General features: G+C 45.5%; 1 protein-coding gene across 1 annotated transcript in view; it reads right to left on the reverse strand.

The window, feature by feature from the left end:
- LRRC1 (leucine rich repeat containing 1) overlaps positions 1 to 5,244 on the reverse strand; it is a 132,083-nt gene extending 126,839 nt beyond the window's left edge. The window contains exon 1 of the mRNA XM_068960711.1: positions 5,086 to 5,244. Coding sequence (XP_068816812.1) covers positions 5,086 to 5,244 — 159 coding nt within the window. The remainder of the gene's footprint in view (positions 1 to 5,085) is intronic.
- Positions 5,245 to 25,917: the final 20,673 nt, after the last annotated feature.

The following is a 25,917-nucleotide window of genomic DNA, read 5'->3' on the forward strand; positions in this document are numbered from 1 at the left end:
ATGTAAAAATCAGATTTTAAAAAAAGCAACCAAAAGAGAACTCAGCATGTACTGAGCAGGACAGGCAATGACGACGCGACTGTGTACCAGGCACGGCTGCACGTGTATGAACTATACCACCGCCTCCAAGCGGGCTCCCAGGGGCCCTGCGTGGCCACCCACCACGGGTCGGGGAGCCCTCAGCCGTCCATCTGTCGCTCTCCTCTAGCGGACTGCCCTGAAACCCCATCCATCAGCTCCCAGCCCTCATCTGATCCCAAGAGATGACTTCAGCACTAAGTGCACATCTGTCCTTTCGCCCTTGGCTACCGCGGAAAGAGTGTACAAGGGAAGAGAGTGCACATCAGCAGGAGATCCTTACGGCACAACGCACTTGTGAGGGCACCCACATTTTACAGAATCTATGATTCCTCTAATTATTACTTAAAAGGATATTAAAAATTTAATTTTTCTTTCAAATTCCCAGTAAATTGCCTTTAAACTCCAGTTGAAAAGACACTGTTTCCTCAAAAATCAAGAGAATATTATATTTTGGTGAAAGAAGAGAACAATTGTATAGACATTACAAATTTGTTATATGAAAAAAAATACTTTCCTAATAAAAGTGCCTTAGCATAATATCCAGAAATCTTAAACATCGCAGACCTAACTGTGAGTGCTCTGCAGGCATCCTCTTTCATCCCCAGAAAGTGAAAGTGAAAGTGAAGTCACGCAGTGTCCGACTCTGCGACCGCATGGACTGTAGCCTACCAGGGTCCTCCATTCATGGGATTTTCCAGGCAAGAGTGCTGGAGTGGGTTGCCATTTCCTTCTCCAGGGGATCTTCCCAACCCAGGGATCGAACCCGGGTCTCCCGCATTGCAGGCACAGAAACCACCCTATAAGGCAGACGCCACCATGACACAGGAGGAAGGCAAGGCTCGAGGAGAGAATGCAGGTGACGCAAGAGCAGCCCCCGAGCTGACGCGGGCAGCCTCGCCCCTGCTGCTTCACGGTGGGACCCAGCGACAGGAGGGACGGAGACAGGCTGAGTCCCTGAACCTGTGAGCCCGGACAAACCAGGGGCCCGGCCTCCAGCAAAGGAACTGCTGGCGAGAGGAGCCACTGCACATTCAAACACCGTGGGCTGAAGACAAGGCGGGCTAATTCCCAACAGATCCCAGCTGACGAGCCTGCAGTCACATTCATAGAAATTATGTTTACGACGCATGAAGATGACTTCAGAAAGACAAGATAGTCCAAGTGTCCCACATGGGGGAACTCCCTGGCAGTCCAGTGGTTAGGACTCAATGTTTTCACTGTTGGGGGCTCAGGTTCAATGCCTGGGGCTGGGGGGTGGGGGGAATAAGATCTTGCAAACCTCCCAGCAAAAAAATAAATAAATAAACCGTCCGGCACAGAAGAGACAGAAAACAAAAGCAGGCAGGATGGGACACTGGACTCGGAACGTCTTTTCCAGTTCTGACAGTCCAGTGCACAGGAGAAGCTAGGTGTGGGAAGGGCAATCACGATGGTGAAGAAACAGCACGGTGTCCCTGCGACGGCGTGTAAGGACACATCCAGGCAACAGGCGTGCCCGCGGTGTCCCAGACACTGTCCTCAGTTCAGCCACGAACTGAAACTCCCCTGCCCATGGGGCGCTTAAGCTCTGGTTGAGGAGACAAAGAATGAGGAAGTGAGGACCCAGTCTGGAGTCAAGGGGTGATAAGTGCTCTAAGGGCTAGGAAAAGAATAAAGCAGGATCCCAGAGAGAAGGAAGGGTGGGGGCAGATGGCATCTGGCAATCGTGGAACCATCAACTGAGCTCTAAGCGGAGGGGACATGATGAAACTCGACTCTTTAACCTAGAAAGGCTTGAGAGCACTCGCTGCAAGTGTCTGCTGCCTGGTAGACCAGGCCCTGCAATGGTCCAAAGAGACCACAGCAAACACACATTTGAAGGCATCTGAGAATCGTGCACACCGAGGGGAAAACTGATGGTGTCAGGAACGCAGAGAGGCAGGCAGGAGAGGCAAAAAAAACCACTGCACCATGTGGACGACCGTCGCTTCTGAAGACCTGACTGTTCTCTGACTACATTAGAGAAGGCCAGGGGCCACAGCAGTGATGAGCTTCAAGGGACAAGAAGCAGAGGAGGATCTGCATCAGACTTGGCAACCTTCATTCCGCAGTAGAACAGGGGTTTATGAGCAGGACCCACTGGACACACAATTCATGCTCCCAAGGGCGCACCTCAAGGTGTCTCGTTAACATACATCCCAAAGGGATGGGGCCGGGCAAGGGGACCAGCCAGAGGAGGGGACGGGGTGAGGAGGTAGAAGGTGAGGACTGAGTCCCCTGCAGCCATGAGAGGCTATCTGTGGGTGTGGCCACTGCTGAGGGCACCGATGCAGGTTCAGCAAGAGGTCAGCAATTAGGTCAGTAACCACCGCTGAGCTGAGTCTGATGACTGGGGTGCCCGCTCCACCCACACCCACCGCACTTGCACTAAAGTCACTGTCTCCCCACAAAGCTGCAAACTGCTCAGAGGACTCACATTTTCTTTAATCTCTGTATCCCCCACAACTAGCAAAATCCTGGAGGGTCAATAAAGGCTCGACTGAGACCAAGCTTTCATGACAAGAATAAACCAGAGGGCTGAATAACCGAGGGTCTGATGGGGGTGAGAAGCCCACGAGGACAGCTTCCTGTTCAGTTGGCAGATGCATGGCGGGGGAGGTAAGTGGGGGTGGCCAGAGTGATCAGATCTCACTGGCTGAATGGCCCTGAAAATCACTTCAATCCTGAGTCTCACTTTGGAAAACAAGGGGACTGGAGCAAATCAGAGGTTGCAGAAAAGAACTTCAGGGAGAGGAGATGCTTTTCATGATGCTGAAGGCCAAGGTGTGTGTGCACCTTTGCTGTTCGGTTGGGGGACCAAGGCTGCAAACAAACTGCAGAGGGGAGAAGGTACCACAGGTATGGCCACCAACCCAAGGACCCTGAAGGCGTGCCTGTCAGCAAAAGGGGCCCCCTGGTGACATGGGGTGATATGGCAGGTAAGGGGACAACGGGCTGGGGGAGGTCAGGCCAGCGGTGAGCAGCACCAAGGAGCCCAAGGTCTCAAAGACTGTGAATGAAACACCGGTGTTTTCAAGGCTGTTGCTGGAGTCTGGCTTGCACACACCCAGGCACACAAGAAGGCAGGGAGAAACATTTTACACAACTTGAAAACTATAAAACTACTTTAAGAGCTGTAAGAGCAATTATCCATAAGCAAGATCTCATAACCTTTGAAAAGCCTTTTTTTACCATATTTACTGAGGGCAATCCAACTGTATTTTGAGCTTCTGAGAAGTTTCCATTTAGAATCAGTAGAAATACCTGACACATCCAAACCCCATAATTTCCTATACCAAGCTGGATCCCAGAACATTACAGAAAACCCATAAACATTGTGGAAGGCAGTAAAAAGCCAATCCAGTCACAGGAAATCTTCCAGTGCTACAAAGGAAAACAAACAAACAAAAACACCACAAAGAGCCCTGAAACATTTCTAGTCGAACAGCTTTTCACTCAAGCTTTAATAACTTCATTCTGAAGCCCTTGAAAAGTATTAAATTACATATTCGATATTCCTGACAGTAGAAAATGCCTAAAACTTATTACAACTTAAGGCAGTAAGTGAGCTCATGACTTTTAAGTCAAATTTAAGGCAGCTAAAGGCCAGATAAAACCATGTGTTTGAAAATGCCTGCAAAATAATAAATGCCTGAGGGAATTGGATGGCTTTTCTGCTTCTAAGCTAAACAAAGCTTGGCGGGGGGGGGGGGGGGGGGGGGAGATTTGCAAAGATCCTAGTGAAAATAATCCCCCCTCAACTGCACAGAGCAAACCATCCAATCACTTCTAACCCGGGACCAAGGAAAGTTAATCCAGGAATAACAACAACACTTGAAATATTGAGGAAAAACACAGTTCTGTTTAAAACGCTCTGCCGGGCCGGAGGACGAATCGGGTCATTCTAACAGGCCAGAACATTTGACTGCTGAGTGTTTTTGTGACCACGTCTCGGCTTTGTGTTAACAAAGGGTCCAGCAGGAGGACGCTCGGGCCTTCAGGTCTGGCCCCGCTGCCAGCAGCCTCCGCACTTCCTGCACACCTTCGGATCAAGCGCCCCGACTTCCTGCAGAGCCCTGGATGCTGGGCTACTTTCCTCCTTCGGGCTCTCTCAAGCTAATTTCCCCAGGCAGGCTCGAAGCGTAAAAGTTTCGCAGTCCCCGAGCGACCTTCCATTAAAGCACAATCAGCATGTGTCGCTTCGACAGGTCTGGCCGGGTAGGGAGATTAATGTACCGAAAACAACTCAGAAGAGGTAAATGCAACCCCTGCAAAGACAGCAATCAGCAGGCTGAACGCCGCCGCTCCGAGAGCCGGGCGGCAAGGCCGGCCCGCCCGGCAGAGGCTCTGCCGGCATTCGCCGCGGTTCCTTTCGCGCAACAGGTCCACGCAGAGCCGGGCACCTGCCCACAGCTCAGCCGGGGCAGCCCCCGCCAACCCCGCCCCCCCCCGGGTGGCCGGTCCTGGAGCCCGGGCGGGCGGGCCGGCCAGCCACGGCTCTTCCCCCCGACGAGGCCGGGAGCACATTCCTCGGGAGATGCCGAGATAGCACGGCCAGCCAGCGCGCTGCCCGCCTCCTCCTCCCGGCCCTGCCCGGGCCGGTGGGGAACCGCGCCCCGGCCGGCGATCGCGGCATGGCGGGGCCGAGGGGACCGGCCCGGGGAGCCGGACGCCGGGCCGGGCTCTCCCAGCCAGGCACCGTCCTGGGCCGCCTGGCCCCGCACTCGCCCGCTCACAGGTGCCGGGCTCTGGTCCCTAGACGTGTATCTAGACGGCGTCTCCACAAAGCGCACACACTCCGGCAACCATAGAAGGTCGCTCCGTACAGAAAGAAAAGGAACTCTGAGGAGGAAGCAGCAGGTGAGCGCAGGTAGATTTCGCGACCGCGGGACCTGGCGGCCAGGTCCCCAGATGGCCAAGGGGACGGAAGGGGGAGCGGAAAGGAGAGGACGGGGCGGCAGGGCGCGCAGGTGAGGCCGCACTCACCTCCGGCAGCTCGCGGAGCTGGTTGGCGTCCAGCAGCAGCTCCTCCAGGCTGCGGGCGTAGCGGTAGACCTCCTCGGGCACGTAGAGCAGCGAGCAGTGGCGCCTGTCGATGGTCTCCACATGACGGTTGCACCGCCACAGCGGGATGCAGTGGAACATCGCCGCCCGCCGCCGGAGCCCGCGCCGCCGAGACCCGGGCTGCGCGCCCGCCCGGCGGCCGCGCTCCGCCCGCCGCGCACCCGCGCGCCCGCCGGCCCCAGGACTCGCTCGCTGGCGCTTCGCGCCAGGCTCCGGACTCGCCGCCGCGCGGAGGCACCTCGGCGGGAGCCCCGCCCACCCAGCGCCACCGCCGCTTCCGACGCGCCCCGCCCACCCGGGCCCCGCCCACCGCGGGCCCCGCTTCCGACACGCCGCCGCCTCGCCACTGCGCATGCGCGCTGGAGTTGGGGGCGCGCGCGGGGCTGCTCGGGCCTGGAGGCCGCTCCGCTCGGGGCTTTCCCGGCGGCCCGGAACCCGAAGGTCGGCGCCGCGGCAGCCGGACCCTGGCGTTGCGCACCCCGACTCGGGCTGGGCCCCGGGGCGTGTCCGGGGAGCCCCTTTGAGGGAGTGCGGCGGGGAGGGGGCGCGGCGGGCGGCGGGACAACTTCTGAGGTAGCTGCGCGTACCTCGTTCTCCGGCTCCCCTCGCCCCGAAACCGCTTTCCCTTCCGGGGTCGGGAGGCGCCGCCCTGGAGCGTACCTTGCGCGCCCTGGGCGCCCCTGAGCTCCAGGTTCCGGGCGCGTTTGAGGCGTCGCCGCCGCGCGACTTTTCTGCCGCCCCCTCCCCGCTCCCGGCGTGCGCGATGCTCCGGCGGCCCCACAGGTGAGCGGGCTGCCCCCCGGCCCTGCCCTCCGGCCCGCGGGCATCGCCTGCCGGCCGCCGTAGCGTCCTCGGTAACCTTCGTCTCTCCACGCAGTGAAAGGAGACCGTTTTTACCACACCGCCAAAGACATGGACGTCAGGGAGTCTGCGAGACCCTCATAGAGGGGATGGCACCCCGTGGGCAGCCCACAGACACAAACGAGCAGACAAAGACGGGTTTCTGAGCCCATTGCAGCCCGGCCGGACGTTGGCCCCTGGGGACCAGCCTGGACTGGAGGGAACAGCGGGGGAAGGGGGCGGGGGGCCGCCAGGTGAGCATCCTCCCTCTGGCTCTTGAGTTTCTCCACCAACACCTAGTCTCTTGCAAAGGGTAGATTGCAGCCCCAGAAGGAGTAGCTGGGAGGACCCAAGAGGTTCACTACTGGGTGACCATGACCTTGCCCCTGATTCGTATCAGAGGACTAGGGCCAGCACCCTGAACTTCCCCTCTTCTGTCTCCGAATAACCACACTGGCTCCTTGGCAAAAGGTTGCTGACCAGGTCAAAGCCAATCATATTGATGGGTTGTTTTCTCGGGGTCGACTCTGACTCCCCACCTGGGCGCCCCTTCGTCCTCACGCCTGCCCCTTCAACTGAACTTAACCTATGACCTCTAGTACTCAAGCTCTCCCCACCAGGCTCTACCACCCCGCCCCCAAACTGCGGAAGCTAGTCAAGGAGTCTGAAGTCAAGGAATCCACATTTCTGCAGAAGACTGAGCGCTGAGCGTGCTGTGGTCAAAGCAAATTTGGGTCTGAAACTAGTTTTTGCAAGGTTTAAGTGGTCTCGGTTCCAACTGTGCATGGGACAGTCTTTGTGGGGTGAGTGGGGAGAACAGTTCATCATTTCAACTCTGCTAGGAGAGCTTTTCACTTCCCAGTCAGTGAGGAAGGTCCAAGTACCATGGCCTTGTCTGTTTCTACCCTGGCATTATCACCTTAACTCTAATTCCAGTCAGTCCCTTAACTCCACTGCCCTACCCAGTCCACCTTGTCTTTTGTTTGTCCTGGCTTGATTTCTGCATTCTCAAGGGAGGTTACCTGGACTTTGAACCTCAGTCACCCTTCCTTCATTCTCGAATTCCAGAAACCCACTTTGTGACACCTTTGGTGGGGAGACTGGTTCCCGTCTGAGAGCTAGGTCTAAAAAAGTAAGCAAGTCACTGGCCTTCTAAGTTTTCCAACTGCTTAAAATAATAATAAAAATAAAGGCGATCTGGCCCCCTCATCTTCATCTTCTGTTGATTTCCAGAATTATCACACTAGGTTATTATCATAAATACCAAAAGTTTTAGGCTGATCTTTTTAAGACTCCAAACCTCAAGAAGCATTCTCAATGTGCCTCTCTATGGTGCTTACACTTCCATATATTAGAGTATTTTTACTTAATCTCCAAAAGATTGTGACTTTTTAGACCACAGGTACTGTCTCACTTGCTCTGTAGACCCCAGCAACTACCATAGCCCTATATGTGCACTGAATGATCAAATTGCCTTGAATCTTTGGAAAGCCACTGGCAGAATTCTTGAATTTCCTCATTTTCAAAGATCTGCCAAGAATCTGAAACGTTAGTGTGGTAATAGAAAATGAAAACACTTTGTGAAGTGGAGAATTAGAAAATCAATTCTTTATCTTCCTGAAGAGTTTGAGAGTTTCCCTACTGACAAAAATTCTAATTTCTTCCCTTCTGTGTAAATGTTTTGACTCAAGTTAAAATGTAAATAACCATAGAAATCTAATTTTGTTTGGAATAATGCAATTAATTTTCAATGTGACCACTTTTCACATCCTTTGGGGCTAGAGAAGTCCAACTTTCGAAAAGCTTTGTTGAATTAGATAGGTTTCACTTTTATAAGCCTCAGTTTTATCAGTGCAAATGAGGACAATGGTCCATCTTATTTAATCCTGAGTTGTTATCAGGATTAAATAAGATGATATAAGTAAAATGCTTCAGAGAAGGCGATGGCACCCCACTCTACTACTCTTGCCTGGAAAATCCCACGGACAGAGGAGCCTGGTAGGCTGCGGTCCATGGGGTGGCGAAGAGTCAGACACGACTGAGTGACTTCATTTCACTTTTCACTTTCATGCATTGGAGAAGGAAATGGCAACCGACTCCAGTGTTCTTGCCTGGAGAATCCCAGGGACGGGGGAGCCTGGTGGGCTGCCGTCTACGGGGTCACACGGAGTCGGACACGACTGAAGTGACTTAGCAGCAGCCGCAAGTAAAGTGCTCAGCAGAGTGTCAGGTACACGTCTATTCAATCAATAAATATTCACTATGTACTAGTTGGTCTGTGTAATCAACATCTGTTTTGGATCACTCACTTTGGAGAAACCAGCAGCTGTGTTGTGTAGCCCCATAGAGAGACCCACGCGACTATCTTGCCCAGAGCTAAGTGAGTCAGTAGACTTGGAAGCCAACCCTCCTGTCTCAGTCATGCCTACAAATGATTACAGAACCAGCCAATCCCCTATCTGCAACAGCATGATAGACCTGGACCCAGGACCACTTTAAGTGGCTCCTGGACTCCTAACTCTCAGAAACTGTATAAAACAAATGTTTCTTATTTTCAGCTGCTAATATTTGGGGTAATTTGTTACACAGCGACAGATAGCTTGTAAATGTACTTATCATGCTCCCCAGATGGTACTCCAGACAAATCTTGTTAAGAACGATAAATGCTCCATTAATGGTGGTGGTGTTGCCCTATTATTATTTCTTTGGCGATGATGGTTGTCATTGACAGTGAAAGTCCAAAGCGATAGCTGATAAGATGGGGCCAAATGAGAATTCAGAGTTTTGAGCATGGGAGTTTTAAAGGGAGACACCACCCCTTCACTAGAATGACTAAGAAGTAAAAGACTGACAGTCTCAAGTGTTACTGAAGGTAAGGAGCAACTGGAACTCAGGCTTTGCTTGTAAGGGTATAAAATAATAAAAACCACTTTTGGAAAACAATTTTTAAGTTTTTTATCAGCATATACCTGTCTTGATGATCCAGCCATTCTACCCCCAGGTAGAATGAATGAAAAAAATGAAAGCTTATTTCCATACAAAGCCTTGTTTAGAAGTGTTGGTACCAATTTTGTTAACAATAGCCAAAACTAGAAACCATCCAAATAGTCATCAATAGATAAATGAATGCACAAAGTGTACTACATTGAAACAATGGAAAAACAACAATAAAAAGGAATTTTGTTCCTTTTCTACTACTTTCCTAATGTTAGTAATACTTGCAACAACGTGAATGAATTTCAGAAACAGCATGCTTAGCAAAAGCAAAGCCATACACAAAAGACTATATACTGTTTGATTCCTTTTATATACATATAAATTCTAGACAATGCAAACTAATATACTGCAGTACAACCTAGGTCACTGGTTACCTGCAATCAGAGATTGGAGTAGAGATATGGACAGAAAAATTGATGCCAAAAGGCATATCAAACAGGGAAATTAAATCTTATAGGCAATGCAATGCTGGAAGAAATTTGCATAAGAATCACATAGCCCTCTGGGAGACTTATACCTCAGTTCCCCCAAGCTTGAATTTAAGGATTTTTTCTAGAGATTATACATCTTCACTGTAAGGGAAAGACATTCAAATCATTCAAGAAGCCTGAGAACCTAAATAATCTAAGGGATAAATCTGTTTAGAATTTAGCCACCTTTATAATCAGCACTAAAGTCACCACCCTAAGATCCCTTTGACTTCCTGTTGTGCGTGTGTGTGTGCTTAGAAGCTCAGTCATGTCTGTCTCTGCGACCCCATGGACTGTAGCACATCAGGCTCCTTTGTCCATGGGGATTCTCCAGGCAAGAAGACTGGAATGGGTTACCATGCCTTTCTCCAGGGGATCTTCCCAACCCAGGGATGGAATCCAGTGTCCCGCATTGCAGATGGATTCTTTACCATCTGAGCCAGCAAAAAAGTTGATTTCCTGTACATTAATATTCTATCCTCATCTCATATTTTATTGGGAATATTTAACAAATTTAGTCTTTTATTAAATGTGGGTCATTTTCCTGTCTCTTCTTATGCCTAGTAATTTTTAATTTTATCCTAGACATTATGAATAATAGTGTCTCTGGATTCTGTTATATTCCTCCAAAGAGAACTAATTTTGTTTTGTTTTAGCACACAGTCAACTTGGATGAAATCAAACTCCAAACTCTTGTAGTCCATTCAAGATAAAAAAAAAAACTACCATATACTTAGTGATTTATAAACAACAAAAATGTATTTCTCACAGTTCTTGAGGTAGGGAAGTCCAAGACCAAGGCACCAGTGGATATGATGTCAGGTAAGGACCTGCTTCCTGGTTCACAAATGATCATCTTTTCACAGTGTTCTCACACAGTATAAGGAGACCAGGGGAGCTCTCTGGGGTCTCTTTTATAAGGGCCCTAATTCTGTTCATGAGAGTGCCACCCTCATGATCTGATGACATCCAATTGCTCTACTTCCATATACCATCATATTGGGAATTACATTTCAAGATGTAAATTGAGGGGAATACCTACTCAGTCTATAGCATCTTATCTTCTCTGCTGGATGTAGCTGAAATTTTGTGTTGAGTTACTTTTTTCTTAACTGTGATTCTTGGAAACTGAACTGCACATGCATAATGAAAGGTCAGCCAGAGATAGGGAAGGAGCTGATGCGGAGTTGAGAGCACCCACTGCCCCTTGGGGGCTGCCTTTACCACTCACGCAGTGAGGAATCCACCTGAAGTACAGGAGGCACAGGGGATGCAGGTCCAATCCCTGGGTCAGGAAGAGTCCCTGCGGAAGGCAGTGGCAACCCGCCCCAGTGTCCTTGCCTGGAGAGTCCCAGGGGTGAGGGAGCCTGGTGGGCTGCCGTCTCGGGTCACACAGAGTTGGACACGACTGAAGCGACTCAGCAGCAGCAGCAGTGCAGTAGAGAATAATGACTAGCACTTGTCAAAACCGTGAAACAGAACCTCACCAAGTGTCATTTCCGCTTCCTGGTGTAGACTCCCTTTCAGTTTCCGCTTGGTTTTGGTCACCCTCCAGTACCTTCAAATAGTCTTTTCTTGTTCTTTTTTCCCCTATATTTTAGGTTTATTTATTTATTCATGTGGGATCTTAGTTCTCTGAATAGGGATTGAACCCATGCCCCCTTACAGTGGGAGCTCAAAGTCGTCACCACTGGACCACCAGTGAAACCCCAGATAGCTTTTTCTTAATGTTTTGTCCAACATTATCATTGTCGTCTATGGGAAGGTCGGTCCGATGGTAACCACTCAGTCATATTTAATGTTTTTTATTAATCATAATCATTTGTTTATCCAGCTTAATAGGTTGTAGTATATGTAAGTCTAAAATTTCACTTGATGAAGACTTTAATCTGCTCCTCCATTCAGGGAAGTTACAAATGAGCAGTTCAGCTTATCTGCTCTTCTGTTTTCCTTAGTGTTGTAAATGTGCTCACGATGAGACAAACATTGAACAACATTTTGCCTTGGTGGAGATGAGCCAAGCACTATCTGTCATGTAGGCTGGTGTAAAGAACTCATAATTTTGGCTTGAATTTTTGCATCTGCTGCTAACTAGGGACGAGATCTTGGGTGAATCATACTAACTCCAGCATTCATTTTCTTTATATCTTCAAAAGAGATGAAAAACGCCACCCCACAAAAGCTGTCAAGAAAACTGTGGATTAATGTAGTGGAAAGAGTGTTCTGTGCCACAGAAAATGACACATTAGGCATTAGTCACTGTCGGTATTCTTTTCTCAGTGACCAGCCAAAATAAAGCCTGTGGTGTGTGTACTCTGTTTGGGTAAACAGTATGTAAATTATTGGATTGGGAGAAATTAGACTGTAACGTTTTTCAGCATGAAAGAGAATATACCAGAGGAGCCCAGTAAAAACTATAGCACCCACCACTGAGTCCTTTTTTTTTTTTTTCCTGTCTCTGTGTCACAACCTCCTTCTTCCAAAAAAGCAGAACATGTCAGGCAAAGCCTAGCGGAGGCTCCCAAGCACCCTTCCTCAGGTTGGGGCAATGATGTCCATTTGTATAATGCTTTTTAGTTAACCTTAAACCTGTGCTCCCTGCAACAGAAGCACAGAGTCTTAACCACTGGACTGCCAGGGAAGTCTCAATGCATTTTAGTTTAAAGAACCCTAACATAGATCATCTCACTGGATTGAAATGTAATTTTTAGTCACTTAGATAAATAAAGAGGCTTCATTTCTTGCTTCATTTATTTTCCAACTTGATCCAGAAAGGACTTAAGAAGGCCCTACAAATTCTCCTTTTCTTGTATTACTCCTATAGCTATAATGCCTACTGTATAAATTAAAGTAGCATGAATACTAAGTCTTCACTGAAAGCCAAGACTCACTGCATAAAAAATAACAGAAAAAGATATCAGTGAGCAGAACTGTGCCCCTTCTAATGATTCGAGCGATTCAAATACCACTGCTAATAAAAGTATGTTGATCAGTTCACTAAAATAAATCTGGAAAAGGTCATGTTTCTTCAGTGAAGTTTGTACCATCCATAAAATTGATGTAAGCTTGATTGGAGAAAGAATATCTTTTATGCCCTGTCAGAGTAAAACTTTGTGAGGTTATTGATAAAGCTTTTTATAAAAAATTTAGTTTAATTGAGGTATAATGGACATATAAAATTATAAAATATTTAATGTGTATGTAGTGGTGATTTGATTACACATGCAAAAGTATTCCTTCATCTAGTTAATTAGCATACTTGTCTTTTTCTTCTTTTTCTCCTTTTTCTGATGAGAAGATTTCTGTTCTAATTTCTTAGCAAATTCTGTTTATACAATACAGTGTTATTAACTATAGACATCATATTTTACATTAGATACTAATACATTATTCATCTTATAACTGAAATTTTGTGCCGTTTTACCAACCTCAGTCTATTCTTCCTGGCAAAGCACCACCTTTTTATTCTGTTTCTGTGAGATTGAATTTTTTTAAAAAGATTCAGCATATAAATGATACCATGTAGTATTTGCCTTTTTCTGTTTGATTTTTGTGTGCAGTATAAGAAGGGGATATAGCTGTTCAGTTTTCCCAGCACCATTTACTGAAAAGACTATCCTCTCCCCATTGTATATTCTAGGCTCCATTGTAAATCAATTGACCAGATATTTATGGATTTATTTCTGGGCTCTATTCTTTTACATTGATCAATGTATCTGTTTTTATACCAGTACCATACTGTTTTGATAAGTATAGCTTTGTGATATAGTTGGAAACAAGGACACTTGATGCCTTCAGCATCATTCTTCTTTCTCAAAGTTGCTTTGACTTTTCAGAGTTTTTGGTGGTTGCATAAAAATTTTAGGATTGCTTATTCTATTTCTGTGGAAAACTTCATTGGAATTTTGATATGAATTGCATTGACTTTGTAGATTGTCTTGGGTAGTATGGACATTTTAACAGTATAATTTTTCCAATCCATGAACATGAAATATCTTTCCATTTACTTGTGTCTCATTCAGTTTTTTTAATCAATGTCTTTTGGTGTACAACTTTCACTACCTTGGTTAAATTTATTCCTAGGTATTTCATTCTTTCTGATGCAATTGTAAATGGAATTTTTTTCTTAATTCCTCTTTCTGATGTGAGTGATAGCCACTCAATCATGTCTGACTCTTTGCAACCCCATCGACTATAAAGTCCATGGAATTCTCCAGGCCAAATACTGGAGTGGGTAGCCTTTCCCTTCTCCAGGGTATCTTCCCAACCCAGGGATTGAACCCAGGTCTCCCATATTGCAGGTGGATTCTCCACCAGCTGAACCACAAGGGAAGCCCTCTTTCTGATAGTCTATTGTTAATGAATAGAAATACAACTGATTGTAGTCTATTAACTTTGTATCCTGAAAACTTACTGAATTTTTTATTAGTTCTAACAGTTTTTGGTGGAGTTTTTATATGTATATAATATCATGTCATCTGCAAATAGAGATAGGTTTACATCTTTCTTTCTGATTTAGAGGCCTTTTTATTCTTACCTAATTGCTCTGCCCAGATCTCCTAATGCTGTATTGAATAAAACTGGTAACAGTGGGCATTTGGTCTTGTTCCAGATCTTACAGGAAATCTTTCAGCTTTTCACCATTGAATACTATGTTAACTGTGGGCTTATCACATATAGGTGTTTTCCCTGGTGCTCAGATGGTAAAGAATCTACCTGTAGTGCAGGAGACTCAGGTTTGGTCCTGAGTAGGGAAGACCCCCTGGAGGAGGGAATGGCAGCCCACTCCAGTACTCTTACCTGGAGAATTCCACGGGCAGAGGAGCCTGGTGGGCTACAGTTCATGGGGTCACAAAGAGTTGAACACAACTGAGCAACTCATATATAGAGTTTATTATGCTGAACTGTGTGCCCTCTACACCCAGTTCATTGAGTTCATTTTATTATAAATGAATGTTGCATTTTGTCACATGCTCTTTCTGTATCTGTCAAAATGATCTCATGATTTTTTATACCTCATTTTGTTAATATGGATGTTTATTTCCATCCCCACGTTAGGGAAGCTTTCAGCCGTTGCATTTTCAAGTAAGCTTTCTGCTCGTTTCTCTCTTCTCCTCCTGCACCCCTATTATGTGAATATTGGTCCACTTGGTGTTTCCCCATAAATCCCTTAAGCTGTCTTTTCTCCTCACTGTTGTCTTCTCTTTTTGCTCTTCTGATTGGATGAGTTTCCCTGCCCGTTCTTTGACTTCTCTGATTTTTTCTTTCTCTATCTTGTCTGCTGTTGAACACTTCTATTGAACGTTTCAGTTCAATTGTTGTTCTCTTCAGCTCCATTCTTCCTTTTGTGTACTTCATTATATTCTTTGTTGAAATTTTCACTTTGTTCATGCCTTGCTTTCTTGACTTCAGTAAGCATATTTCTGACTGCTATTTGGAATTCTTTATTAGGAATATCACTCATCTATATTTCATTAAGGTCTGTTGCTGGAGTTTTATCCTATCTTCTTTTGAAATATATTCTTCTTTTTCTTCATTTTCTTTGACGCTCTGTGCTGAATTCTGTGCCTTAGGTAAAATAGTCACTTTTCAGTCTGGACAGAGTGGCCTTGTATGAGAGATTATCCTTATCACTCAGCCTGGCCTGAGCTGTGTGTTCCTCTCAAATCTTTGTGATCATTCAAACTGCCTTCTTTGTTCTTAGTGGCTCCGAGGAATTGAGGGTGTGCCAAGGCCCATTTCAATATGGGTATTTTCTCATCTGCCCAATGTAGAGACATTACTTAGCTGGTTTCTGGATTTCTCCTAGAGGAATAGATTTAGTGCATCCAGGGAAGGAGGTAAGTTCAGGTGATTCCTATGCTGCCATCTAAGACTGGGACGCTAATGAACCTTTTTTAACTTTTTATTTTGTATTGGAGTATAGCCAAATAACAAACAATGTTGTTATAGTTTCAGGTGAACAGTGAAGGGATTCAGCCATATATATACGTGTATCCATTCTCCCCAAGCCCCCCTCCCATCCAGGCTGCCACAAAACATTGAGCAGAGTTCCTTGTGCTATACAATAGGTCCTTTCTGTTTATCCTTTTAAATATTGCAGTGTATACATGCCCATCCAAACTCCCTTAACCACCCCTTCTCCCATCCTTTCCCCTGGCAACTATAAGCTTGTTTTCGAAGTCTGTGAGTCTTGTAAGTTCCTTTGTATCATTTCTTTTTATATTCCACATGTAAGGGATGTCATCAAATATTTCTCCTTCTCTGTCTGACTTCCTTCGCTCAGTATGACACGCTCTGGGTCCATCTGTGTTGCTGCAAATGGCATTACTTCTTTCTTTTCAATTGGCTGAATAATATTCCATTGTATATGTGCACCTCATCTTCTTTATCCATTCCTCTGTCGATGGACATTAAAGTTGCTTCCACGTCTTGCCTGTTGTAAAAAGTGCTGCAATGAACATTGTGGTGCATGCGTCTTTTTGGATCATGTTTTTCTCTGGATATAAGGCAGTGGGCATATATACCCTGGCATACCCAGGGTCATACGGTAACTCTATTTTTAGAGTTTTTTAAGGAGGTGGCACATTGGTAAAGAATTCACCCGCCAATGCAGGAGACACAAGAGATGTGGGTTTGATCCCTGGGTTGGGAAGATCCCCTGGAGAAAAAAAGAAATGGAAACCCATGCAAGTATTCTTGCCTAGAAAAGTCCGTGGACAGAGGAACCTGGTGGGCTACATACAGTCCAAGAGGTTTCAAAGAGTTGGAAACAATTTAGAACTGAGCACACACACACACATTTTGTTCTCCATAGTGGCTATACCAATTTACATCCCCACAAACAGTGGAGGAGTGTTTCTTTCTCTTCACACGCTCTTCAGAATTTATTGTTTGTGGATTTTTTAATGACAGCCATTCTGGCTTGTGTGAGATGGTATCTCATTGTAGTTTTGATTTGCATTTCTCTAATAATTAGTGATGTTGTACATCTTTTCGTGTGCCTGTTGGCCACCTGTATATCTTCGTTGGAGAAATGTTCATTTAGGTCTCCTGGTCATTTTTTGAATGGCTTGTTTGTTTTGATGCTGTTAAGCATCATGAGCTATTTATACATTTTAGAGACTAATCCCTTATCAGTTCAGTTCAGTTCAGTCGCTCAGTCGTGTCCAACTCTTTGCGACCCCATGAATCACAGCACACCAGGCCTCCCTGTCCATCACCATCTCCCGGAGTTCACTCAAACTCACGTCCATCGAGTCGGTGATGCCATCCAGCCATCTCATCCTCTGTCATCCCCCTTTTCCTCCTGCCCCCAATCCCTCTCAGCATCAGAGTCTTTTCCAATGAGTCAACTCTTTGCAGAAGGTGGCCAAAGTACTGGAGTTTCAGCTTTAGCATCATTCCTCCCAAAGAACACCCAGGGCTGATCTCCTCCAGAGTGGACTGGTTGGATCTCCTTGAAGTCCAAGGGACTTTCAAGAGTCTTCTCCAACACCACAGTTCAAAAGCATCAATTCTTTGGTGCTCAGCTTTCTTCACAGTCCAACTCTCGCATCCATACATGACCACTGGAAAAAACCATAGCCTTGACTAGATGGACCTTTGTTGGCAAAGTAATGTCTCTGCTTTTCCATAATCACAGAAAACTAGTCAATCTAATCACACTAGGACCACAGCCTTGTCTAACTCAATGAAACTAAGCCATGCCCCGTGGGGCCACCCAAGACGGGCGGGTCATGGTGGAGAGATCTGACAGAATGTGGTCCACTGGAGAAGGGAATGGCAAACCACTTCAATATTCTTGCCTTGAGAACCCCATGAACAGTATGAAAAGGCAAAATGATAGGATACTGAAAGAGGAACTCCCCAGGTTGGTAGATGCCCAATATGCTACTGGAGATCAGTGGAGAAATAACTCCAGAAAGAAAGAAGGGATGGAGCCAAAGCAAAAACAATACCCAGTTGTGGATGTGACTGGTGATAGAAGCAAGGTCCGATGCTGTAAAGAGCAATAATACATAGGAACCTGGAATGTCAGGTCCATGAATCAAGGCAAATTGGAAGTTGGTCAAACAGGAGATGGCAAGAGTGAACGTCGACATTCTCGGAATCAGCGAACTAAAATGGACTGGAATGGGTGAATTTAACTCAGATGACCATGATATCTACTATGCCCCAACCAGTGATGCTGAAGAAGCTGAACGGTTCTATAAAGACCTACAAGACCTTTTAGAACTAACACCCTTATCAGTCACATCATTTGCAAATATTTTCTCCCAATCTGTAAGTTGACTTTTTGTTTATTGTTTCCTCTGCTATGCAAAAACCTTTGAGTTTAAGTAGGTCACATTTGTTTATTTTTTTAATTTCCATTATTCTGGGAGACGTATCAAAAAATATATTGCTGTGATTTATGTCAGAGTGTGTTCTGCCTATGTTTTACTCTAGGAGTTTTATAGTGTCTGGTCTCACATTTAGGTCTTTAATCCATTTTGAGCTTATTTTTGTGTGTGGTGGAGTTGGAGAATGATCTAATTTCATTGCTTTACACAGGGCTGTCCAGTTTTCCCAGCACCATTTGTTGAAGAGACTGTCTTTCCAACACTTGCCTCCTTTGTCATAGATTGATTGTCCATAGGTGCAAGGGCTTATTTCTGGGTTTGCTATCCTTTTCCATTGATCTGTATTTCTATTTTTGAACCAGTATCATATTGTTTTGATGACTGTAGCTTCGTAGTATAATCTGAAGTCAGGGAGCCTGATTCCTCCAGCTCAGTTTTTCTTTCTCAAGATTCCTTTTGCTATTAGAGTTCTTTTTTGTCTTCATACAAATTTCGAGATTTTTGTTTGTTTGTTTTAGTTCTGTGAAAAATGCCGCTGGTAATTTGATAGGAATTGCATTGAATCTGTAGATTGCCTTGGGTAGTATAGTCATTTTGACAAAACTGATTCTTCCAATCCACAAACATGATGTATCTTTTCATCTGTGTATGTCTTATTCGATTTCATTCATTAGCATCTTGTAGTTTTCAGAATAAGGTCTTTTGCCTCCTTAGGTAGGTTAGTTCCTAGGTACTTTATTCTTTTTGATATGATGGTAAATGGAATTGTTTCTTGAATTTCTCTTTCTAATCTTCCATGGTTAGTGTGTAGAAGTGCAACAGACTTCTGTGCATTAGCTTTGTAGCCTGCAACCTTACCAGATTCACTGATGAGTGCCGGTAGTTTTCTGGTAGCATCTTTAGGATCTTTTAGGTACAGTATCATCATCTACAGACAGGGCCAGTTTAACTTCTTCTTTTCCAATTTGAATTCCCTTTACTTCTTTTTCTTCTCTGATTGCTGAGGGTAGGACTTCCAAAGCTACGTTGAATAAAAGTGATGAGAGTGGACATCTCTAGTGAAGCTTTCTTAAAGAAAAGAAAGATAACTGTGGACTTCCCGGCTATCTACAAAAACAAATTAACTGTTTAAGAGTACCAGATAGCTTATTTTTCATCTCCCAGTTACATTACTAACCAAATAATAAAGATAAGTCATATATATGTATAAAGTTATAAATATTTATATATTTAAAAGTATAACACTTAGATTTTATTCAATCAAATTTCTTTACTTAATAAACCATTCAGAGGTCTCCTCAATTCTAATTTCTTAGTATTTTACATTACTGGATCAACTAAAAATTCTTTATTTTCCATTTTCCCCCACAAAACATGAGGGAGAAATATTTTTAAAGAGCATTATCTTGTAAGAATTTTATTTTCTTAATATGTTGAACAATTTGTATGCAAGTACGTTTATTTTTATTAATTCTACTAGCACCTTAATAGGGATAAAGATTTAAGTATTTGGATAGAAATATCAGTAACTGATATTACTATAAATCTACCACTTGGTATAACCTGAATCAATTTGTAGGAAGACAACATTATCTCTAAGAAAATCAAGCATGAGAATACCTAATCTTATAGCAAATTTGAGGAGACGCCTTCTCTCAATCTATTGTTTTGCCAAAACAATTTACTGCAGGGTTTAAATGGATCATTATTTTAATGTACTGAAATTGAACTTTACTTACCAAAAAATTGTTTCCTATAATTTTGTAGATAGACATCTCATGCATTAGTCTTGAATATGATATTATTCAACACCTGTGTTTAACAGTGAAGCCATTACTCTGTGCAAGTCCTGAGCCCATCAGAACATAACCCTCACCAGAGAGTTTGACTCTCTAGGCCTGCTGTATAGCAAGAATTGAGGAAAATTCACATTGAAAGCACAACTTGCTAAAATCCACATACACATATAAGGGAGGTTCACTTGATAAGTTTGTTTCATATTTTTAAAATTTATTTTATTGAAGTCTAATTGACTTACAATGTTGTATTAATTTCTGCTATACAACAGGGTGATTCTGTTATATATACATTCTTTTTCATATTCTTTTCCATTATGGTTTATCACAGGATATTGACTATAGTTCCCTGTGCTATATAATGAGCTTATTTCATATTTTTAGCATCTTAAGTGATATAGAAAGTAGCTAACTTACATTTATAAGAAAAACTTAAACCAATTCTCTTCTAGACTATAAAATAAGTTATTAACAAAAGCTGCTGAATCAGGAATTCGGTGACTGTCAATCCTCGCTTTTCAACAAACAAGCTTCAGACATTAGAAGATTTTCCTCTCCTGGGTCTCACTCTCTCATCTCTGCCCAGAGCAGATAGGATGACAAAGCACGTAAGGTCTCTGACAGCTTCTATTAAAAGGACAATGATTCTTTTTATTCTGTAAAATGTTCTGCTCAATATCAGTTCAGTTGAGTTGCTCATCATGTCCAACTGTTTGCGACCCCATGGACTGCAGCACTCCAGGCCTCCCTGTCCATCACCAACTCACAGACCTTGCTCAAACTCATATCCATCGAGTCGGTGATGCCATCCAACCATCTCATCCTCTGTCGTCCCCTTCTCTTCCTGCCTTCAATCTTTGCCAGCATCAGGGTCTTTTCCAATGAGTCAGTTCTTCGCATCAGGTGGCCAGAGTATTGGAGTTTCAGCTTCAGCATCAGTCTTTCCAATGTATATTAAGGATAGATTTCCTTTAAGATTAACTGGTTCGATCTCCTTGAGAGTCCAAGGGACTCTCAAAAGTCTTTTCCAACACTACAGTTCAAAAGCATCAGTTCTTCAGTGCTCAGCTTTCTTTATGGTCCAACTCTCACATCCATACATGACTACTGGAAAAACCATAGTTTTGTCTAGACGGACCTTTGTCAACAAAGTAATGTCTCTGCTATTTAACATGCTGTCTAGGTTGGTCATAGCTTTTCTTCCAAGGAGAAAGTGTCTTTTAATTTCATGGTGGCAGTCACCATCTGCAGCAATTTTGGAGCCCAAGAAAATAGTCTGTCACTGTTTCCATTGTCTCCCCATCTATTTGCCATGAAGTGGTGGGACTGGATGTCATGATCTTTGTTTTTTGAATGCTGAGTTTTAAGCCAGCTTTTTCACTCTCCTCTTTCACTTTCATCAAGAGGCTCTTTAATTCCTCTTTGCTTTCTGCCATAAGGGTGATGTTATCTGCATATCTGAGGTTGTTGATATTTCTCCCAGCAATTTTGATTCCAGCTTGTGCTTTATCCAGCCCAGCATTTCTCATGATGTATTATGCATATAAGTAAATAGGCAGGGTGACAATATACAGCCTTGACATACTCCTTTTCCTATTTGGAACCAGTCTATTGTTCCATGTCCAGTTCTAACTGTTGCTTCCTGACCTGCATACAGATTTCTCAGGAGGCAGGTCAGGCGGTCTGGTATTCCCATCTCTTGAAGAATTTTCCAGTTTGTTGTGATCCACACAAAGGTTTTTGACATAGTCAATAAAGCAAAAGTAGACATTTTTCTGGAACCCTCTTGCTTTTTCAATGACCCAACAGATGTTGGCAGTTTGATCTCTGGTTCCTCTGCCTTTTCTAAGTCCAGCTTGAACATCTGGAAGTTCTTGATTCACATACTGTTGAAGCCTGGCTTGGAGAATTTTGAGCATTACTTTGCTAGCGTGTGAGATGAGTGCAATTATGCGGTAGTTTGAGCATTCTTTGGCATTGCCTTTCTTTGGGATTGGAATGAAAACTGACCTTTTCCAGTCCTGTGCTCAGTATACCTTTTAGCAAAAGGAAACGGCACAAACTCCATCATAAGGAAACCTGCTAGCGAGTTTTCATTTTTGCAAGCGTTTCTCTTTCATGATTCACAGCCAGGGCATCTCCTGTTTTCCATTTCTTTTCCTCTTCCCAGTGTCTGTCATCATCAAATCTGTTTGCCTCAGAATAGTCACCTGCTCATAGCCCCTTACGGTCCCTTCTATGTTCATCTGACTCCTCATTTTTCTCTACTTTACTGAGAAAGAATACTTCAAAAATAGAAATTGTTAAGTTTAATAGAGTGATTGACTGTCACTAACAACCCAGGAATTAAATGCTGTCCCTAATAAAATAGCCTCTCGGTAATTCATAGAGATGGAAGAACACAAAATGTCAAATTGTTGTATTGACCTTCTTAATCTCCAAGCAGGTTGTGTTTTTATAAAAGGTACGTTTTCCTACTTATACAGTAAATTGTTATTATTTATAATTCTGATTTAGTATTTATGGTATGTTTATCTAGTTACATCATACATAGTTTAGTATTTATGCAGTATAATCTATCTTTAAAACCTGAAAGGATGCAACTATCAGATTTGATCTATGTCATACCTCTTGGGAGGCTAATGCAACCAGGCAGTGCCATAATTAAGGGGAAGCCAGCAGGACAAAGATGGGGGAAGAGTCAAGATCACCCAGGGGCAGAACACTCCACCCTGGGGAGGTGGCTGCAGCTCGCGGTGCCTTGGTTGGGAATAATAAACAAGCTGCCTTCCCTGTGTGGGCTGGGAGTGATGTTTCCATGTCACCATGACTACCTACCTGATCTTTGGGGCTCCCTGAGGAAGGAAGCTGGAGTCTGTGTGTGTGTGTGTGTGTGTAAACCAAAGAAGAGGAAGTGAAAAATGTACCAAAGAGACAGCCAAAGGGGAAATGGTTTTTAAGAAACAAACCAGTTCAGAGGAAAAGTACAATTAGACTTAGAGTGGGAATTGAAAGGTACAGATGGTGTGATAAGTTCCAAGATTACACAAAGGAAGTCGTGATGACTGTTTTCTTCGTGGGGTGTGTTGAAGCTCTTCTGGTAAAGCCGGTCACACTGCTTAGCCATGTTTTTGTTTTCATAGTGTGCAAGTCTCTTAAAGACAGGACTTTCTGATGAAAGTGATGAAATACAACTGGACACGCCACAATCCCTGGGCTAGGTCTGTAGGACTAAACCACATGGTAGGCAGACTCTCATAGGGCCCCAACCATCTCCCTATCTCAGTACACAGTGGAGGTTCTGGCATTATTCCCTCCTCTCAAGTGTTGGCTGGACTGATTGAGTTGCTTCTAATGAATCAAAAGGCAGCAAAATTCATGAGACGTGATTCAGTTGTAAAAAGCCATGACTCCCATCTTGGGTGTCCTGTCTCCTGTCTTAGGGTGACTTGTTCTGGGGGGAGCCAGCCGCCACGGCCTGAGACGGCCCTGCAGAGACACCCACTTAAATAAGCCTGGAAGCCGGTCTGTTGAAGTGCAGCAGCAGCCACGTGAGTGAGCTCAGGGGCAGAGTCTTCCCCTTGAGTTGACTGCAGGTCGGCTGACATCTTCACTGTAACCTCGCGGTGGGGCTGAGCCAGAATGCCCCCAGGAAGCTGTGCCCAGATCTCTGACCCGCAGAAACTTTCAGACAATATCTGTGTATTGCCTTAGGCTGCAAAATCTGGAGTCATTTGTTGTACAGTAACAGATGACTAATTCAACCCATAATAGGTAACACGTGGCATAGCTGAAATCCTATACAAGGTGGAGTGGAAGAGTCAGAGTTGAGGCAGGAGAGACGTGGACAGTGACCCAGCGCATGGAGCAGCCGTGTTGTCCCTACAGACACATCTGAGGTTACTCATGACACTCTGGAGCCCTGGTGTCATTCTGCCCATATCACACACGCATAACCTAAGGTTCAGAAGGATTGAATAATCTGAATTTTGCCTTCTTTACTTGGGCCTCCCTGGTAGCTTAGAGGGTAAAGTGTCTGCCTGCAATGCGGGAGACCCAGGTTTGATCCCTGAAGGAAGATCTCCTGGAGGAGGAAATGGCAACCCATTCCAGTATTCTTGTCTGGGAAATCCCATGGACAGAGGAGCCTGGTGGGCTACAGTCCATGGGGTCGCAAAGAGTTGGATACGACAGAGCGACTTCACTTTCCTTTCCTTCTTTACTTAAGCTCTCAATGTACTTAGAATTGGCTTCTGCGTGTGAGGTGAAATAGTGTTGAAGTATATTTTCGTACGGATTACAAATTATTCTAGGCTCATTCAGTCAAGAGTCTTTTCCAAGTTCCACTACTTCTGTTAATCAAAGATTGGTGGTAACTTCACATGTTTGGGGAAGTTTTTTAGCATATGGCTTTGTATGCAGAGGAGGATTGAAATAGGAGGCTAAGAAATTATCCAGCAAGTTTATTTCCTTTGACAATTGATATAATCTATTTTAAATGAAAAAATAAAGCCTCTCCAATAAATACTTTGAAAAATATGGAGGAGTGGAGAATGAAATGGCAACCCACTCCAGTATCCTTGCCTGGAAAATCCCATGAGCAGAGGAGCCTGGCGAGCTACAGTCCATGGGGTTGTAAAACAGTGGGACGTGACTTAACAACCAAACAACAAGATATATTAAGTAATATTAGATCTGTAAAAATCATGATCAAGCTAAAAAAAAGTTTGAAAATCACTGGATGAGGATTGAAAAGAAAATAAACGGAAAACTCCTGACATAGTTTTAAAAATGGGGAGGGGAATGAATCGGGAGATTGGGATTGACGTATATACACTATTGACACCATGGATACAATAGATGACTAATAAAACCTACTATATGAGACTTCCCTGGTGGCTCAGATGATAAAGCATCTGTCTGCAATGCGGGAGACCTGGGTTCAATCCCTGGATCAGGAAGATTCCCTGGAGAAGGAAATGGCAACCCACTCCAGTACTCTTGCCTAGAAAATCCCATGGACAGAGGAGCCTGGTGCAGGCTACTGTCCATGGGGTCGCAAAGAGTCGGACACGACTGAGCGACTTCATACAAAATATAGCACAGGGAACTCTACTTAATGCTCTGTGGTGACCTATATGGATAGGAAATCGAAAAATGAGGGAAGATATATGTATATATATATCAGCTATATGTGTATATATGGCTGATTCGCCTTACTATACAGTAGAAGCTAACACAATATTGTAAAGCAGCTATACCCCAATGAGATTCTTTTTTAATACTTTAAAAAAGAAGGGTTAAAAAATTTGCCCACCTCGATAGCACTAGCAGGTAGCAGACACTGGTCTGGAACTCGGGTTTTGAAGTTTGATCTGTGAGCAGATGCGCAAACATGGAGGTCCTGCTTCTATTACAACGCTAATTTCAATGAATGGCATGGGGAGTGAGTGAAAATCTTCCAGAGGCACGCCTCACCTTTCAGGTGATGAGAGCTGAAGTCAGAGTGGGTTGATCGCTACAGGAACGTGAATGGCGGCGGCAGGGCGGGGATGCAGGGAACCCCCATGAGAGTTACAGCAGACACGAACAGCGCAGCCTCTGCTGCCCCTGGAACGGCTCAGGCTCTGCTGCCCCTGGGACGGCACAGCCTCTGCTGCCCCTGGGACGGCTCAGGCTCTGCTGCCCCTGGGACGGCACAGCCTCTGCTGCCCCTGGGACGGCTCAGGCTCTGCTGCCCCTGGGACGGCCCAGGCTCTGCTGCCCCTGGGACGGCGCAGCCTCTGCTGCCCCTGGGACGGCGCAGCCTCTGCTGCCCCTGGGACGGCTCAGGCTCTGCTGCCCCTGGGACGGCTCAGGCTCTGCTGCCCCTGGGACGGCGCAGCCTCTGCTGCCCCTGGGACGGCGAAGCCTCTGCTGCCCCTGGGACGGCTCAGGCTCTGCTGCCCCTGGGACGGCGCAGCCTCTGCTGCCCCTGGGACGGCGCAGCCTCTGCTGCCCCTGGGACGGCGCAGCCTCTGCTGCCCCTGGGACGGCGCAGCCTCTGCTGCCCCTGGGACGGCTCAGGATCTGCTGCCCCTGGGACGGCGCAGCCTCTGCTGCCCCTGGGACGGCTCAGGCTCTGCTGCCCCTGGGACGGCGCAGCCTCTGCTGCCCCTGGGACGGCGCAGCCTCTGCTGCCCCTGGGACGGCGCAGCCTCTGCTGCCCCTGGGACGGCGCAGCCTCTGCTGCCCCTGGGACGGCGCAGGCTCTGCTGCCCCTGGGACGGCGCAGCCTCTGTTACCCCTGGGATGGCTCAGGCTCTG

The sequence above is a fragment of the Capricornis sumatraensis genome, chromosome 22 (genome assembly GCF_032405125.1).
Source record: "Capricornis sumatraensis isolate serow.1 chromosome 22, serow.2, whole genome shotgun sequence".
NCBI classification, from domain to species: Eukaryota; Metazoa; Chordata; class Mammalia; order Artiodactyla; family Bovidae; genus Capricornis; species Capricornis sumatraensis.